This window comes from Kogia breviceps, chromosome 9 (assembly GCF_026419965.1).
Source record: "Kogia breviceps isolate mKogBre1 chromosome 9, mKogBre1 haplotype 1, whole genome shotgun sequence".
NCBI classification, from domain to species: Eukaryota; Metazoa; Chordata; class Mammalia; order Artiodactyla; family Physeteridae; genus Kogia; species Kogia breviceps.
In genome coordinates, this window is record NC_081318.1 from 46,729,929 (window position 1) to 46,749,253 (window position 19,325).

Consider the following 19,325-nt stretch of genomic DNA (forward strand, 5'->3'; position numbering starts at 1 on the left):
TTAGCAGCCATAATGTTGTGCGGCGTTGTAGAATGAATCAAAAGATGGTTTGATGGCGGAGCTCAGTTGCTTTTAGGGCTGAACAACCTTAAGCAGGACGCTTAACCTCTCCTAGCCAAAATATACTTATCTTTTAATGGGATAAAAGAATCTGCGGGATTCTATCCCATTCTTTTATAAAAGAATCTACGGGAAAGCACTTTGTGAAACCTAAACAACTGTTAAAGTCTTTTTCGTTCATATCCTAAGTTAAATAATAAGCAATTACCATCGGGGCGGCCTCTCACCAACGGTGAGGGTAAACGAGTCTTTCCTGAGACCTGGACTTCACACCCTGGCCGGATTCTTTACAGCTGTGAAACTGTCGAAGTTTCCGGTTAGCTCCGCGTTCCACCCCTCTCTCAAAAGTCCGAGGTTGTGGAATTCTGTAATCCTCCGGGGTCCAGGACCTCACCGGGTGGCTCGCCTCTGGGCTACCGCCCTGCTCGGCCGGGTGGTAAATTACATTGTTGTAGAGTCATTGGCTTGAGAGGCTCCTGAGGGACAGCACCGCAAGCCAACGGGAGCTCGCGCTTTCCAGGGGGCCGTGTCGTAAGAGCCAGTCAAGGGCCGGGTTTGGGTTTAACTCTTTAGAGGTGAGTTCGCAGTGCGTGGGAAAGTTGTTGGTGGTGAGCGTGCCACGTCTGCTAGGAAGGGGGCGTCATGAACTTGCCAGAGGCTGTTGTCTTTAAATCTTCAACTACATCCTTAACTCTATGAGGTCGGGGGGGTCCCTTTTTGTGTTTTGGTAGCAACTTGTTTCCCGCTCTGGCAACATGAGGCTTTTCTTGTGGAACGCGGTCCTGACGCTTTTAGTCACTTCTTTGAGTGGGGCTCTGATCCCTGAACCAGAAGTGAAGATTGAAGTGCTCCAGAAGCCGTTTATCTGCCATCGCAAGACCAAAGGAGGGGATTTGATGTTGGTCCACTATGAAGGCTACTTAGAAAAGGACGGCTCCTTATTTCACTCCACGTGAGTAATTATACCCTGAAGGTAAAATAGTAACCCACCCACATATGCCAACCCTTGGGCAGGAACAGTGGCGTGTACCAGCTTACTCTTGAAAAAACCTGAAATATCTAATTTCTTAGTTTGGAAAGGAAATTGTCTATAAAGCCGATCTTATATACCAAGGCCTTTGAAGGTCTTATTGGAAACATATGGTCAGGATAAAGCAGTAATTTTTTTAATTATAAAAATTAGAACTAGAATTTCTGAAATGCTGTAGAAATATCTAGGTGTATAATTAGGCAATAAGTAGAAAAGCCTTAAAGGAACTCTCATTTCTCAAACTTTGTCCCTGAGGGAAAATAACTCAATTCCATTTTTATTTTGGTGTAGGTGAAATGTACTTAAACTATTCATAGCAACTTCATGAGCAGAATATACAATCATTTATTTGCTTGTTGTAGGTTATGTTAATGCTAGTCCATTGACCTAACTTTTGTTCTGATAGATGACACTTTGGTCAAGGCACAGGACCATGATTTGTTTCATTATTTGTTTCTTTCTAGAAATTCAGACTTCATTGATGGGTGTGGATGTGGTTATGTAAAATTAATTCAATACCTACAGTGAAGGATTTTCAGGTGGTTACACTATCACTATTTCTGTTTTATAAAGAAAGAAGCTGCAATATGGAAAACTTTTACAAGTGTAATGATTTCCCATTAGGCATTGATTCTCCAATTCCATTCCAAAAGTATTTACTGAACATTTCTTTATGTTAGGCCCTTTGATACTAGGGAGATTTTAAAAATCTGGCTTCTCTCCATCCTCATCCATTCATTCAACTATTCATCAATCAAATCCTTAATGAGTCAGGCCCTGGGGATGCAAAGATGACTAAGAGTGGGTTCTTCTCTTCCAGAAGAACACCGTCTACAGGGGGGAGGAAGACAACTCATTATGTAAAGTACAGAATGTTCGAAGTGCTCACAAAGCATAATGGACTCTGGACATAATCATGCTCTGAGAGATGGGGAAAGAGAACGTCTTCCCAGAGATCCTAATTGAGATGGGCCTTGAAAGATGGGTGGAGGTTTCTTGGTGGAGAATGAGGACAGGAGGGCACCCCAGGTAGGGGGAATGGCATGAACTAAGGCAGTGAAGCTTCGTGGCCCTTCCTAGAACTCGTTTTCTGATAAACTGCCTTTACTGGGCATTCTGATCTGGTCTGTCATGAAGTTTTGATGTCAGTGGCACTCTTCTCTGAACTCCGTTAGCCTTTGCAAAAAGTTCCAAGATGAGGGCATGCCATAGAATTCTCAACAGCCCTATCTTTTTTATCAACAAGGCCGGTGCCACAGTGGACATTAAACAATATTATGATTTGCATTTGAAACTGCCAATTACATTTTTTATTTTTAGTCTGATCTTTTTTAGACCCAGCCTGCTTTCTTTCAGGTCTCAGAACCAACAGCCTGTGTGGACCCAGGTGGTAACCGCTTGACATTATTTAGCACTTTGCTACTAAAGTTCTAGTACTTGAAGAGGGGAATATTGTCATGCAGCCTCCATGTAAATGGCCAAAACCTGCTAACTCTCAGTATTATAAAGAAGTACCATCAAATGATCAATTTATAAAGCATGTTCATTATTTCGAGACCCGTAGCCTATGTGGTAAATAGCCTAAGTCCTTTACCATGACAAGAAACGTGTCAAAACTGTAGGCAGTGCTGGGTGGTAGGTTCTTTCTTCTTTCTTTATTCTTTTCTAGCCTTCCCCAATTTTCTATGGTTGCCGTTTTGCTACTCTGATCATGGGGGAAATTAAGGAAAAGAAGTGATGGCCTTTACCTAGATTTAGTAACCATGGTACCTGTGAAGCCTAGTAGAGTGACTTCCGTTTCTCAACTACAAGATATCCTTGAATAGGACACTTTCCTCATTGCACTAAGAGGGAGCTAACTGGGGCTCAGATACTACTCAGCCCACAAGCCCCTCCAGTAGCTCAGCAGGTTGGTTTTCTTAGGCTGGCCTCTCTCCAACTCATGAGTCAGGATATCTTGACCATTTTCTTCTTCCCCAGTCCTTGAGGGGCCACTCCTCCAGACTTCCTTGCATAGCCCCACAATAAATGCCTGGGGAGAGAACTAGGCCAGGGTCTGAGTGGGGATTCAGGGTTGAAGAGCAGCCTCTTGCACCTATTAGAGCCATCAGCAGGCTATACATCAGGAAAGGTTGTAGGCAGGATATAAGACACTGCGCTCCTGACTCCACTGTGCATGTGGGCATGGACCCATGAGCGTTGGCAGTAAATTCTTAGCTTCTCATTCTCCTGCCCAAACTCATCCATTTCCCATTATTTTATCCCTTTTCTTCATCCTGGTGGTCTTCCTGGGACAGCATCACTTTGTGATTAAGACTTTGAACTTGGGAGTTGGTCAAATACTGGCATACTCCTCTGTACAATGGGGTCATAATGGTACTTATCTCATATTATCATTGTTAGACTTAAAAGAAGCAAAGCATTTAGGTTAATACCTGTATACAGTAAATGCTGAGAGTTGTTTTTATTATTACTCCGCCAGCTCTAGCAAATCCAGCTATGTGAAATTTGCATCAAGAAAGGTGGGAAGTGAAATGAATTACTATAGAGTTAGACATGTGCATGTGTGCTATTTTCATTAATTTCCAAACTAATAAAATTAATCAGTCATGGGTGGAAATGTTACACCACAGCAATAAAAAAATGATGAAGTTACTAAAGAGTTCTAATGTGTTTTCTTTCTATTGTAGTCACAAACATAACAATGGTCAGCCTATTTGGTTTACCCTGGGGATCCTGGAGGCTCTCAAAGGTTGGGACCAGGGCTTGAAGGGAATGTGTGTAGGAGAGAAGAGAAAGCTCATCATTCCTCCTGCCTTGGGCTATGGAAAAGAAGGAAAAGGTAATAACAATTCTACATTTTTACTACAGCATTAGAATTCTTCTCTGGATTAGGGATAGAAGTTACTAACTACTATGTATTTTTTTCTAGAAGTAAATAGAGGACTTGTATATCTTAGGAAAATATAATTGTCTTGATTAGCATTTGAAATGGCCAATTAAGTCCATAATATGTAAATGGTCAACTGAGCTAATAAGGAAACATGTTCTGTAATCTCCACTCTATTATTAATATTGCTCTCCAATATGGCGGGTTTTGTTTGTTTGTTTTTGGCCACACCACCTGACATGTGGGATCTTAGTTCCCCAACCAGGGATCGAACCCATGCCCTCTGCAGTGGAAGCACAGAGTCTTAACCACTAGACCACCAGGGAAGTCCCTGGTGTTTTTTTTTTTTAAATGGTGGTATTATTTCCATAACATGATGTTTACCGTTTTAACCATTTTTAAGTGTACAGTTCAGGGGCATTAAGTACATTCACATTGTTGTGACAGCGTCACCACTATCCATCTCTAAGACTTTTTTATCCTCCCCAGTTGAAACTTACCAATTTGTTTTCACAATGCAAAAAGAAAGTCTACTCAACATAATTGTTTTGATGAGTCAAACATTTGAAATATAGATTATTACAGCATTAAATGCAGTTATAGATGTGGGCTGTGTGTGACTCACAAATGAAGTCTCCCACGACAGAGCTCTTATGGGAGTTAATTTTCATCTCTGTTTTAAAGTTGTTTTATAAAGTTTTTGATAATTTATTTAAATAAATAATGGAATGACATGAAATGACTTTAATAAAGCAGAAGTGGGCTAGTTGGTCCAGGGATCCTTTGTGCTAGTTGTTCTAGGGCAGCCAATAATGCCTGTTGTTTAGGTGGGAACCCATGCAGTTTTCCAAAGGGCTATTTACAAGAAGCCTGAAGATGTTTACATGCATGTATCCTGTAATTCCTTTATTAGAATCTTACCTAAGGGAATAGTCTGGTATTGGGAGAAAGGTTCATAAACAGGGATGTCCATCACTTATTATTTCTAATAGCAAAAAGACTGGAACCAACTTAAGTATATAATGAAAATGCTGTATCTAAATAAAATATGGCCCAGTTATTTTAAAATGGCATTTTAAAGATTTTAAAAATTACATCTAAAATATGTATGATAGGTAGAAAATGAAGATATATATATGATAGTTAAGTATTAGGAAAAAATATATACACATACAAAGTGAATCACAAGGAAATAAATAAGAATGTTAATAATGGACAGTGGCTCTGGGAGTTATTTATTTCTGGTTCTGTCTCTTCCACATTCTGTACAATGGGCACATATTATATAATGAGGAAGAAAAAAAATTTTAAGAAGTCATCAGAACTAGACAGAAAACCACTCTGACACAGTAGAAATACAGACTTCACAGCATCCTGAAGTCCAAGCTTAACCATTTACAAGGTGGGGATTATGATTTCCTAGCCCCAATGTACTGAGAAGAAAATTGGTGTCATATGTGAAGTATTACATATTCTAAATGGATCTTGCTATGTAAATCTTATGCATAGAATAGGATTTACTAACAAAGTTCAATTCTTATTTTAATAATGATCCTTTTAGAGAAGTCAAGTATCTAGAAAATGTTTCTCTGATGTTTAAACATTTCTTTCACTTTCCTGTATCTTTGTCTCACCTTTAATATTTATGTGTATAGTATTAGTCCATTTCTCTTTCTCCATACTCTATTTGACTTGATTTTATTTTATAACAAGTAGAGATGTGAATTTGAGTCATTTCCTTCAAACAGAATACCATGAAACTAATTCTGCTAATACGTATTTAAACACTAATTTTGTAGTTTTTTAGTACCATGTTTGCATGCCTCCTTTTGGAAAGATACCAGTTTTATTGATGACCTCTAGTGCATGCCCTTCTCTGTCTAGATCTGGAATGGTAACCTTCGGCACACAGTGTAAGTTTTGTTCTTCTCTTGCTTACAGATGCTCTTTAATGGGATGAGGGGGTGGGGCACTGAGAAATATTTGTAATGTTTACACGGACCTGTATGTTAAATATAGTTATAAAGAAACACGTTGAAAAAAAATTGTCTATGTTTCCCAGAAATTTTTTTTTTGTTTTGGTTTGGTTTTTTTCTAAGGTCCCTGGGGCTTTAACAAAGCTCTTTTCACTTTAAAAGATTTCTATCTCCCTTCTCAGAAATTTGCTTTAAGTTCCCCTCCCATGGAACTTCCTCAACATGTGTTAAATTTGCTTCCAGATGAGAAAACTGAGGCTTAAAGAGGGGCAGATGTGAGCCTCAATCCCAGTGTGAAAACAGATCTCATTCAGTTATATACTGCCTCCCAGTGGTAGAAATGGCAGTACTATATGTATTTCTAGGCCAGGACTTTTGTTTGTTTTGTTTTTTTGAGGTACGCGGGCCTCTCACTGTTGTGGCCCTTCCCGTTGCGGAGCACAGGCTCCGGACATGCAGGCTTAGCGGCCATGGCTCACGGGCCCAGCCGCTCCGCGGCATGTGGGATCTTCCTGGACTGGGGCACCAACCCGTGTCCCCTGCATCGGCAGGCGGACCCTCAACCACTGGGCCACCAGGGAAGCCCTAGGCCAGGACTTTTTGACCCCAAAGTTAGTAAATCATTTGTACTATAATTAACTATGAATTATCTAAAGCCCATTAAGTCATTCTTGACATATAATATGTAACCTCTTAATTATATTTGAAATTTAATACTCAGACCATGAGGCATATCTGTGTGTGTGTGTAAAACAATTTTTAATTGCAAAGCCAAAAACACATCGTTTTTGATCTAATAGTTTAGATTGTTCCTTCTTTATTTTGTGTGAATAAACTATAAGTAATTTCTATATATGGGACAATCTTAGAAAGGCTCTTTATTTAATTCAATTAAAACAGTATTTTGTTCAGTACCACAAGTTTTCTATCATCAAAACTTTGGGATCTATTTAATAAAACTTAACCCCTCTCTCTCTTCATGTCAGGTAAAATTCCCCCAGAGAGTACACTGATATTCAACATCGATCTCCTAGAGATTCGAAATGGACCAAGATCCCATGAATCATTCCAAGAAATGGATCTTAATGATGACTGGAAACTCTCTAAAGATGAGGTGATCTCTCCTTTTTCTTTCTTTCTTTCTTCCTTTCTCTCTTTCCTTCTCTCTCTCCCCTCCTCTTCCTTTTTTTCTCCCTCCTCCCTCCCTCCCTCCCTCCCTTTCATTTAGCTCACTTTTTAAGAAATACATTTTAAAATAAAATTTATTTTTATTTGTGTAAAATTGTTATTTGTAAGTTTTCTTAAACACTGATGCTTTGAAAATTGATTTTTTTCCATAAGAAATCATTGTTTTGGAGAGAAATATATTGAGACTTTTCATTCTTTTGCTTTTTTTCTCCTTAATGCTATGCTTAGGGTTCAGTGTATCTTGCTCTTGCCCTGAGTTTTTGAAGATCTGTTTTGCCAAGACAATTCCCATTTTGGAGTTACGATATAAGAAACGTAGATGTCCTGCAAAATATCTCACGTGGACAATCTCTGTTTAAAACTTTAGACTGGCTGTTAAATGAGTTGCATAGTGATTTTCTAGCAGTTAGCATCAGCAAGCAGATAACATGCTCAGTTTTGCTCAGGTTAGGAGACCCCAGTCTGGATTTTCCACAGTAAGAGACCTTTCCTAGCCCACACAGGGTCCTGGTGTTGAGTAAGAAGAAAGGAAGAAAACTTCTCTCTATAATTTATTTAGGTGTTTGCAGCCGTTGCTACACATACCTGTCTTAGTCTGGCTTCTGTGGGGAAAGAAGTGGAGGTAGATAGCTAGCCGTATGTTTTTTGTCTACCCATATTCTCCATTCTGGCTTGGCTGGTCAGAAATCAAATCCGTTTTTATGCTTTCATCAATTTCATTCTAATGGCTAGGAAATGATTCTTTTTTTAAAAAAATATAAATTTATTTATTTTTGGTTGTTTTGGGTCTTCGTTGCTGCGCGCGGGCTTTCTCTAGTTGCAGCGAGGGGGACTACTCTTAGTTGCGGTGTGCGGGCTTCTCGTTGCAGTGGCTTCTCTTGTGGAGCACGGGCTCTAGGCACGTGGGCTTCAGTAGTTGTGGCTCGTGAGCTCTAGAGCGCAGGCTCAGTAGTGGTGGCGTACAGGGCTTAGTTGCTCCGCAGCATGTGGGATCTTCCCAGACCAGGGATCGAACCCGTGTCCCCTGCACTGGCAGGCGGATTCTTATCCAGTGCGCCACCAGGGAAGTCCCAATGATTAAGTCTTAAGACATGTTGTTATAAACCACAGGGTCATGATATGATCCACAGCTACTAAATTCATAACACCTCAGAGTGTTATCAGTCATGGACTTTTTTCTATCCAAGATCAATTTGAATTCCCTTTCATTAAAAAAATCTTGAATAAAAAACATTCACATGGTTCAAAAAAATCAATTCAATATAAAAAGATTTATTAAGAAGTCATTCTCCCACCCACATCCTTTTCTACCATGTGACCTCCCCCTTCATATCCAGTTTTACTAGTTTCTAACAAACCCCTCCAGTGTTTTTTATGCAAATACTAGCAAGCATGAATATATATTCTTATTTCCCCCTTGCTTACACAAGAAGTAGCATACTATACATACTGTTTGATATCTCACTTTATTCACACAATATACCCTGGAGACATGTTCTACATTAGTCCATAGAGTTTCATTATTACTGCCCCCCCCCACTTTTAAACAACTGCATTAAATCCCCTTAATCTTAAAAATAAATATGCACTATATGTTTGCATGTTGGTGGTAGGAGGAGGAGAGAAGATTTGAAAGTGCTGATCTAACAGAGGAATAATAGGGATATGATTCAAAATGAAAATATAGGTTGAATTGTATTATGGTGAATCTAGTAGGTAATTGGGCGCAATGTTTTGTTTATATATTTAAATATCTGTATAAAAATGGAACTTTTAGTCTAAATACTCATCAGTCTGGATTTTCCTTTAATTTCTGAGATCGGAAGGTCATGTGGTGTGATTATAGCCAGTCCACAGCAGGTACTATTGCCAGACGCCTACTTAAAATTTAAAGAGGCCATCATTTAATCTGATTTTAAGATAAATATCTGGAATTCTGACCCTTCTTAGAAAACAAGATGTGGATAATTCGGTGGATTGAAAGATAGCAGTCTTTCAAATGATTGGCTTTATTTAGACTTGGATTAAGAACATGTAATATGCTTTCACTGTGTGTTTTTCCCATTATATAAGCCGTATCTTTGCCTCTGAGCAATATTTTGTGTCTCTACTGTAGCACTATAGCAACAGCTTTTAAGGGGAAAAATTCCTTATAATTCTTTTATTATCATTAGAAATACATCATAAGGTAGTTGTTTAGTAGTTGTTATATATAACTAAATGCACTACCCGTCCAGTCTGTGATACTGATTGGCTCGATGTGGGTGTTCTATGAATTAAAATTATTAATGTGACCCATTATTTTGTAGGTTAAAGTGTATTTAAAGAAGGAGTTTGAAAAGCATGGTGCAGTGGTGAATGAAAGTCATCATGATGTTTTGGTGGAGGATATTTTTGATAAAGAAGATGAAGACAAAGATGGATTTATATCTGCCAGAGAATTTACATATAAACATGATGAATTATAGACACACGTCTGCCCATTTTATATAGCATCCATCCTTAAAAGAGAGGGTAACCATCTTGAAAGAAAGTCTTATTTGTTAACTATGTTCTGTTCATGCTTTGGTTTTTATTTTTATATATTTTTCTGAATATTATTAGGAGAACCCCTTAGGGCTTCTAAGTACCCATTTCTTTCTGGTAGGTTATTAGGAAGAAAAAATTTATTTGTCATTGAATAGAAGACTTCTGGACCATTTTCCACTTTTATATATGAAGCCTTATGTTTTACTTGCTTACTTGTAATTTTAAAATATTGCCACTGGGTGCATGCCCAACATAAGACCAGGTTATAGCACAAATCAGCACCCTCTGTTTCTTCTTCCCTCTATTTTCTCCAAGTTAGATGCTGATATTTGAAAAGCCTTTTGCAATAGCCCAAGGATTATTATTTTCATGTTGTAATGAAACAGTGTGTCTGTAACTGCCTTTGAGTCTCTGCTTGAGGAAAAGGGGAAAATGGTTGTTGAGCTCTACGTTTAAGAGTTACTGCTTTACTGAGGAGATGTGCAAAGTTGAAATGAGTAAAGTTAATAATTTATAAATATGTTTACATTGAAATATTCTGCCTGGGATTTAAGCTACATAAGGTTGGGTTCTTAGTGATGAATGACCTATTGTGATTAATAGAACAAATTATTTATGTGTTTATTTCTTCATAATAAAATGTGTCAAAGTATTGTAGAGGAGGTAAAGAGTTGTACTGAGTCATTGTTTACTTTTTAAGGCTGGAAGATCACCCTTCCTGGTTCTTTAATTAATAAAGTGTATAACTAATGTATTATACTATAGTAATATTGTCTTATAAGAGAAATGAGTAATACAATAAAAATTTTACTATTTCTGCCTCATCAAAAAAATGAGGCAGACCCACAGCAGCTACTATTGAATACAGGTCTATCCTGGATCAAAAAGTTGATGATTTTATAATTTTATCTTAAATTGGAATTTTTCCTTAATACTTTAAAAAAGTACCCAAATCTCCATTTGCTAAGAAGAATCCTTTATAAGTTTACAAAGTGATCTCAAGTGCATCATTGTCTGATTCTCAATAGTCTGAAGCCTATGGAAAAAAGAGGGTAGATCTTAATGTACCTATTTTATAGATGAGGGAATTGTCATTAAGAGAGACTGACTGATGTGCCCAAGGTCAACAACTAACTCATAGAACCAGATTTTAGTCCCCAAGTTAAGTATGTTTCTACTGCCCTCTACTATTGAAAAAGTAAAATTTTTCTTTCAATTCATTGGGCCTAATTCTCTCTTCAGTTTGCTCTCCTAGCAGTCAACTCTGTTTTCTGTCTTTGGGTCCTTATTCTTTGAAGATAGTTAACTGGCTGTTTATGGCACTTTTTAATTCCCATGATCCAGAAATGGCTCTGGTTTCATTAAATAATCTTGGGGTGAACACTGAATTGCCTCAAAAACCTAGGGGTGAGAGGGTCCAGGTGTGTGTCTTGGTCCTTTCATTCCTGTTTACCTCTAGGTTTTTTTTTTTTAATACTTATGAACAATTACTACATCATATATAGACTACTTTCACCAATTATATATTGACATTTTCGTCACTAAAACATAAAGTTCTTGAGAAGAACATAAATAACACCTTCGTCTGATGAAATCACCTATATTTAGAAAAGTCGTAAGTTGTCACTGCTGTTTTCCTCAACCTGAAGGTGTTACAAGCTACAATACAGAAAGCTTTAGTCTGTATTATTGGGGGAAAGAAAGTAGCTTGTCATAGGGTGCTACTTTGTATAAACATTACTGGTGATGCTATCTGTGGTAGAGCAAGTAAAGTAAAAAGAATTTTGGTTATTCAGGAAGCATATTTCTTTATCTTGTGTGAATTTGGATCAATTCCCACCTAAATAGTTAGACACAAGTATGAAATGACAATATATAAATAGGTTATGGTTGTTTTTATGTTACCTGCCTTTTTAGTTTAGCTGCATCTTTGCACCTTTTCATTCGTAAGAATAATCAGACATGAACTGTGACTTCACTTGTATATACTTTGACTCAGTAAAACTGCTAAGATGTGTCATATTTAAATTTATACAACTCTGTTGTGGTATTCTTTTCAAAATAAAGTTTATTTGGGAAATAATTGGTTTTATGAAAAATTCTTCAAGCCCCAATTTCCTCAGCAGCTTTATTGATTTTCTTAACTGTTACTCTAGGTTTTATGTTGAAATTAAGTGAGGAAAATGGACAGGTAATGAGAGGAGAGGGGTATGGTGACATTTTGAATGTGTCTCTGGTTATTCACTCTGTTTAGATATATTTGTAAGGAAAGCTGTGGTGTGGTTTAAATTGTTTTGAAATAAGCATTAAACCTTGAACATCGAGGGCAATAGTTAATGGTGAATTTTTTGGTAGTGGAGAAGTGTATGTGGTGTTTTGCTTTGTTTTGGTGGTAATTATCATTATTGTTTTGGTTTAGGAGTTTATTGTGTGTCACAGGTGGACATTATGACGATTAATGCCTACTGAATAAATTAGTGCTATAAAATACCATATGTAATTAAGTGAAATTCTGGGTTGCCATAAAAATAACAGGAAACAATGATTTCTGATTCAGATGGGTGACTAGCCATTTGAATCTTTCCTTGTGGAAGTGAATTTGTACCTCTTATCTTATTTGATATACGATATTGCTTACACCTGTAATGCTATTTAGGTATCAGTATGCTGTCTCTCCACTGAATTGAGGATATGGGTGATTTCCCAGTGTTGTTTAAACTACAAGAGAAGAAGGAACTTGCTGAAATGTTATGGGAAAAAATAACACCTTCTCACCTCTTCTTAAAAAAGCAAATTGTCTGGATGAACCTAGAGATTATCATACTGAGACAGAGAAAGACAAATATTATATGATATAATTTATATGTGGAATCTAAAAAATAATAAGAATGAATCTACATACAAAACAGAAACAGCCTCACAGACATAGAAAACAAACTTGTGGTTACCAAAGGGGAAGGCAGGGAGGGATAAATTAGTAGTATGGGATTAACAGATACACACCACTACATATAAAACAGATAAACAAGGATTTATTGTATAGCACAGGGAACTATATTCACTGTCTTGTAATAACCCTATAATGAAAAATAAAGAATCAGAAAATATATATATGTATAACTAAATCACTTAGCTGTACACCTGAAACTAACACACAATATTCTAAATCTATACTTCAATTAACAAACAAAAGCAAATTGTCATTATAATAATAACACTGGGAAAAAATAACAAGGGACTTATTTTCCAGAGATGCAAAACACTTGGACGTAAGAGTTTTGTTTTGTTTTGGTTTTGTTTCTTACCCACTTTAGCTGGAATTGAAATCTAAAATGTCAATCATGAATATAAGTTAATATGCCCATTTGAAAACATTAAAATTATAGTACTTCTGGGCTTCCCTCGTGGTACAGTGGTTGAGAGTCCGCCTGCCGATGCAGGGAACGCGGGTTCGTGCCCCGGTCCGGGAAGATCCCACATGCTGCGGAGCGACTGAGCCCGTGAGCCATGGCCGCTGAGCCTGCGCGTCCGGAGCCTGTGCTCCGCAACGGGAGAGTCCACAACAGTGAGAGGCCCAGGTAATGCAAAAAAAAAAAAAATTATAGTACTTCTATTTCTTAATATCTATAGCATTCATTTTAGTAGGATTTGCATATTCCCTTTTAGTACAATGAAACCCATACATTCTTACATATGGGTTTGGAGTCTTTACGTGAAGGTAAATTCTTTTCTCTCTTTAAAATATTATTTTGCCTCTGCTTTCAGTTTTGCCTCTGCAACCTCCCTCTCCTTGTTCCAGACTAATAGGAGAAAGAGACCTTAACAAACATTGGATTCATAGCTCAGTCTTCTTCAAATACAGTGAGAGCCATGCTTTGGTTCCTAAAGGCTAAAGAAATGTAGTAGTGATTCAAATTTCGTGTACACTACAATCATGTGGCATATGTGTTAAAACTGCAGATTCCTAACCCTTTCCCCAGAAATTCTGATTAATTTGTAGATTGGGTTCATGAATCTGCATTTTAACCCACTTGATAGATGATACCGACGCAGGTGGTCTAAAAACCTTAACTTGAGAGACAATTAACTTCACTAATTCTCTGCCCTTGAATATACAGTCTCCTATGTTTTTCTCTTCTACGAATATTCTTTTTTGCGTTCTGGAAAACATTGGGCATTGGGACAACTAATTGTGCCTAAAAATAAATATACAGTTAAAGGATAAGTTGTGTGTAGAGACCATTTTCCCCAGGGTTAGAAATTTTTTATGACTATGAATTCTTATAGCAGAAAGTTAGATGGTCAGTAAATCTATTTTGTGAACATCTTCTCTACGAGAAACGAGAAAAGAGCTACAGACTTTCCCCAAATTCTTCTTCTATATTATTTTTTCAGAATTATCTACAACCCACTCCTTTAGAAGAATATACAGTTGAGATTTAGAAAAAATAAAATTATTCTCAAAAAAATATAGATGTGTATATGTATATATATTATATATAGTGCAAACTATATACTGTATATAAACTATAAACTGTATGTATAAAGTATATGTATGTATATAGTATGTGTGTGTATATGTGTGTGTGTGTGTGTATAGTTTTGTACCAAACATAGCCATTGAAATGCTCTCTCTAGTACATGATTTCCTCTCTCTGGAAACTTCTTTACTGTGGAAGAAGTCAAACTTCCTTTTTGTCAATTTGGGGTCTGTCATCCTCTACTTTGCTCAATTTTCTGTGTTTCACTTATAATTTAGGTAAAATTTCCTAGTAGTTCTCCATGTAAAACCAACAATAATCATTTTTTTTTTTTTTTTACCCCTTTAGCTTGAGGGTTACTAAGGGGTTAAGTGGCTCCTTTTGATATGCATAGATTATTTTTAGGGATAAAAACTGTTGGAAGATTCCCGGAGATCTGCAACATGCAGCATGGTGTCTGTGGATTCCTTTGTTTACCAGTTCTTTGTGTCCCTCGACTGCTAATAAAGCCTCTGGCATAAAATGGATGCCTTTAGTGAGTATGAGTCAGCCAATAATTTACAAAGCCAATCTAAGTGCCTGTGAGCTAGACTACCATCCATTTTATTTTATGATCTAAAAGCAAATGACATGAGATGTTAGCTGAGGTCTTATTTTAAAAATCCAGAGTAAAGTGAATGCTGTTCCCTTAGTCCCTAATAACAGGTAAATTATATCCCACTTGGGGATTTCTGGGAATTTACAAGTCATTTTATTAATTTAGAATTCCAGGTGGCAGTAGGATAAAGATAATTTCCTCTTCGGTAAACAGTTACAGTGAAAACAATTCCATGCACGATGTAAATTGAGGTATTGAGGGATAGTTTTCAGTATTATAAAGAATGAAGTAAGGGTAGGGAGATCCGTTGGGGCTTAGTTCCAATTTCTTATAGCATTTTCTCATTCATTTGTTGGACTTACTCTGCCAGAGTGCATTTTGTGTTAATATAACTCTGAATTTATTTTTTACCTTTGGGTAGGAGAGTAGGACATTATAACATTCAACCATGTATTGGTTCTTTATCCTTGTGATCACGTCTCCTGGAATTGTGCAGCTATTTTGTGCAGTATACATTCTCTTTGAGACATCCTAGATTTTTAAAAGTTGGTTCTTAAGTTAATAGCTAAATTTAATGAAATGGTTAATTATAATTGTGTAGAATAACCAAGAAGAGGACTAGTACAAGTACGGGAGATTTGCCCTAAAATAAGAGACAGCATTTTACTTGTGGGAAAATAGGGAAGAACTTAAAGAGGATCTTGCAATGAAAAGGAGGATCTTGCAATGAAATCCTCATTTGAATGGCCAAATTTCCTCCCAGCATAATTGTTCTCTCCTGTTATCTTTATACCAATGGTTTCTTGGGACTAATCACAAGTTTTTCCTTGCACTATTTTGGCTACATTTTATAATATATAATCTTTTACAAAATGTCATGCCACATACAGTAGTATTCCAGGTTTTCTGTTTTGAATCATAGTCTTTAAAGAAAATTAAACAGCCTACTAAAGTTAATTGATTCTCACATTAAGACTGAACAGTAAATCAACTCTACGCCCTGGAATTTTTTTCAAACATTTTACTACTATGGCAATAATTCTTTAAAACTATTAACTCTTATCATTCACCTATTTCCCCTGAACTGAGCAATGTTCTTTGGTTTTCAAAAAAATTTTTTTGATGTGGGATATTTTATTTCATTTTTTATAAGAATTAATTTGTAGTACACTGATTTTTTTTTACAATTCTATAAATCTTAGGACATTCACAGAGTTATGCATCCATTACCACAATTTTAGAACATTTTCATCATCCCCAAAAGAAACCCCTATACCCATTGGCAGTTACTGCCCACTTTCCCCCCATCCCCTAAGCTACCAGTCTACATTCTCTATGTATTTGGCTATTCTGGAAATTTTCTAATAATTTTTAAAGCTCAATCCTTTCTTTATATTCAGGGTAAAGAAAAATCAATGATCTGATAAATTCATATCATGGTAAAATAATCTCTGCTTTTAATTTTTGTTTCAAAAAATATGAAAAGTGTGGGGACTTCGCTGGTGGCACAGTGGTTAAGAATCCGCCTGCCAATGCAGGGGACATGGTTTCAATCCCTGGTCCAGGAGGATCCCACATGCCGCGGAACAACTAGGCCCTTGCGCCACAACTACTGAGCCTGCGCTCTAGAGCCTGAGAGCCACAACTATTGAAGCCCACGCCCCCTAGGGCCAGTGTGCCGCAACCACTGAGCCCATGCGCTGCAACTATTGAAGCCCACGCACCTAGAGCCTGTGCTCCGCATCAAGGGAAGTCACCACAATGAGAAGCCCGCGCACTGCATTGAGGAGTAGCCCCCGCTCGCCACAACTAGAGAAAGCTTGCGTGCAGCAACGAAGACCCAGTGCAGCCAAAAATAAATTTTAAAAAAAATGAGAAGTGCTTTTTGAAATTCAAGTAGAACCAAACGCAGATTCCAGCTCTAAGGAATAAATCTCTCTACTTATGCAAAAAGTCAAATCCTTTGCAAATGTAAGAGCTAGAACTAATGGTATAAGAGATTTATTAAGAATAGTAAAAACCTAGGACTTGGTTTATGATAAAGGTAGAAAGTCAGTGGAAAGGAGGGTAAAGAATAGTCAAGAATTTTAAAACTAAAATATCTCTCCATGTCTAGATTATCCTCAATTCTCTGAAATTAATCCAACAAGAAACGAAATAATGCCAGTTTTTTGGTCTTTTATAGAACACAGAAGAGCACCCCAAACAAAATACTCTTTCTCTAGAGTCAGAAACTTCACACATTCTCTCAATAGGTGAAATCATTTTATAATCACTTATAGCATGAAGGACGTCTTCCTTTAATTGAACCTAAAATTCCTACAGCAATTTAGACAGACCTTGTTTTTTCTGAAGAATTGGAAAATGACTAATAGTAACTTCTGATAATCATACATTATCTCAAGTGAGCAGTGGTGTTAAAATTGTCAACATAAAAGGCTCAACATTTACAATTCAAAATAAGCTTTCATCTATTAAAAGGTGGCCTCAGGTGTCACTAGAATATTAAAAGCAAGCCCTATTTTAAAACTACATAGCATAAGGTGAACCTTTTCTACACATGTAAACTAGGAAAACATATCAGCAAGAAAGGCTTAGGTTGAAACTGGTAAGTCTGATCAGAGAATCTTCTAGTCTGCCCTTTGATGATCATAAGACAAAGTTTTAGCAATTGTCCTTTAAATTATCTGTACAGTTGGCTACATGCATGAATGATTCCTAGAGGTGCAGCAATGAATGTAAAGCATATATGATAATTTGTTTTTGAAACCAGGTCCAGAACATTCATGAACTGTTATTTAAAATTAAATAGGAGCCACTCATTGAAACCACACATTCGAATAACTGAACTGATAAACCCATCACCTAATTATATGAGTAGGATTTTACACCTTTTTGCTAAAATACAATTTATGGCTATCTAAATTACATACCTAAAGGACTTGATTGATCATTTAAATCCTAAAAATAATTTTTGAATAGATTTGAATACTTCCAATCTCTCAGTGTTGCCTATACTCAATATGCACAATAATTCTGTAAATTGTTTTAAGGGCATTTTAAAAGTTTGTTACCATGGTAACCAAATTCAGAAAACTAACCTCTTAAACATGGTTGTCATAGGATTAAGGCAGATGGCTGACTAATCTTAACTAGTGCTTTTCTTTCTCATTTTCCCATGGCTTCCTGTCAGCTCCTTTCTTTGGTTCTCATAAGATTACATACAAGGCAATTACAGAGGCTTTCTTGCCCATACATAAGTGTCTCATTCACATAATATTGTCTGTCATTCATCCCCATGAGAGTTGCCCAATGACAGATCCTTTTCCTCCTGCTATAATTACACACTAAAAGAAGTACTAAGTGAAAATATCTCTATATGCAATGTGTTAAAGGCATTTCTCAATTACACATGTACTTCGGCTCCTCAAAAATCACTGCATGGGGTTCTTTAGACAATAACACTGGTTAGAAGAAAAGGCAAAATCATCATCAATGTATTTTTTTAAGTGGTCTAGGTTTGGGTAACCCTCATTTATGATCATCTTTTAAACTTGTTTATATTTCCCAACATGCTAGATTAATGTATTTATCTATGCATAACTCTTATGTTACCCTGACAGCAACATACAATATATGCATATATTAATTCTATACTTAATTAATTTCCCTGCTTGCCCCTGACTTCTTGAGAGGTAGGACTGATATGCCTTTTTCACCTTTGTAGCAATAGTGCAATTCCTGGTACAGGTGTCCAATAAATGTTTTTTGTTATATCAGTATGTTGAAGAAGTTCTATAAGTAAACTATGCATTTTCAGTTCTTAAAATAATGAATCTAGTTGTATCAGGACATTTGGTTCCTTAGGGGCATTAAGATTAGTGTTCCTTGCCTTCCACATGTGCCCATGAAGGAAGAATTGCTATGGGACTTGCTCTCCTATTGTGAACAACTAGAAAACTGGGCAAAATATATGAAACAAATTTTGTCAGACATTGGACAACCAATGAACAACTGGCAGAGCAGGACTGTGATTCTCAAGAGAAAGGAAACAAATGAGATAAGAGCTACAATTATCCCAGTTTTCTGCTTGGAGGCAATTCCTGAACTGTACATGGTAAAAAGGAGGCAAACAAAACAGAGCCCAGTTCTCTTGTGGGGTTGAGGAAACAGAGATCAGAGTTTAGGGAGGTCAAAGCAGCTAGAATTTGTGGGGCAGAGCTCTGGATAAGAGAAAACTAAGCAGAAAAAAACTTCAGAAATTTGCATAAAGGTTTCCTTGAGTTATTGAGTGAATACCAATTGCTGCATGCATATGGTGAATCACCACAAGGTTGGGCAAAGAATAACTCCTGAGGAAAGAACAACTACTGGGGAGCTGTGCACAAAAAAATTCCCAGAGCTTAGACAAAACTGGGAATTGTCCAAGTTCCTACTAGCCAGAATCACCTTACTAATTACACGGAACATTCATTAGAACCCATATGTGAGTCATACCTTAGTAAAAAGCTGAAGTAGTCGTAGAGTTAAAGTTACCCTAGAGCTGTCGTAAATAGTTTATAAACAAGTCTCA

The 19,325-nt window shown here is 36.9% G+C and overlaps 2 protein-coding genes across 4 annotated transcripts in view; one reads left to right on the forward strand and one right to left on the reverse strand.

The window, feature by feature from the left end:
• PLEKHA8 (pleckstrin homology domain containing A8) overlaps window positions 1–19,325 on the reverse strand; it is a 128,026-nt gene that overhangs the window by 105,133 nt on the left and 3,568 nt on the right. The gene's annotated exons all lie outside the window — the stretch shown is intronic.
• FKBP14 (FKBP prolyl isomerase 14) lies at window positions 613–12,167 on the forward strand. Its single transcript, XM_059074363.2, has 4 exons — window positions 613–1,012; window positions 3,781–3,932; window positions 6,943–7,070; window positions 9,454–12,167. The coding sequence occupies exons 1-4, from the start codon at window positions 816–818 to the stop codon at window positions 9,610–9,612; spliced, it is 636 nt and encodes a 211-aa protein (XP_058930346.1). The 5' UTR covers window positions 613–815; the 3' UTR covers window positions 9,613–12,167.

Coding starts and splice junctions, on each gene's coding strand:
- FKBP14 (XM_059074363.2), top strand. CDS start 816: ATGAGGCTTTTCTTGTGGAACGCGGTCCTGACGCTTTTAGTCACTTCT. Junction 1,013..3,780: donor GGCTCCTTATTTCACTCCAC/GTGAGTAATTAT, acceptor TTTCTATTGTAG/TCACAAACATAACAATGGTC. Junction 3,933..6,942: donor CTATGGAAAAGAAGGAAAAG/GTAATAACAATT, acceptor TCTTCATGTCAG/GTAAAATTCCCCCAGAGAGT.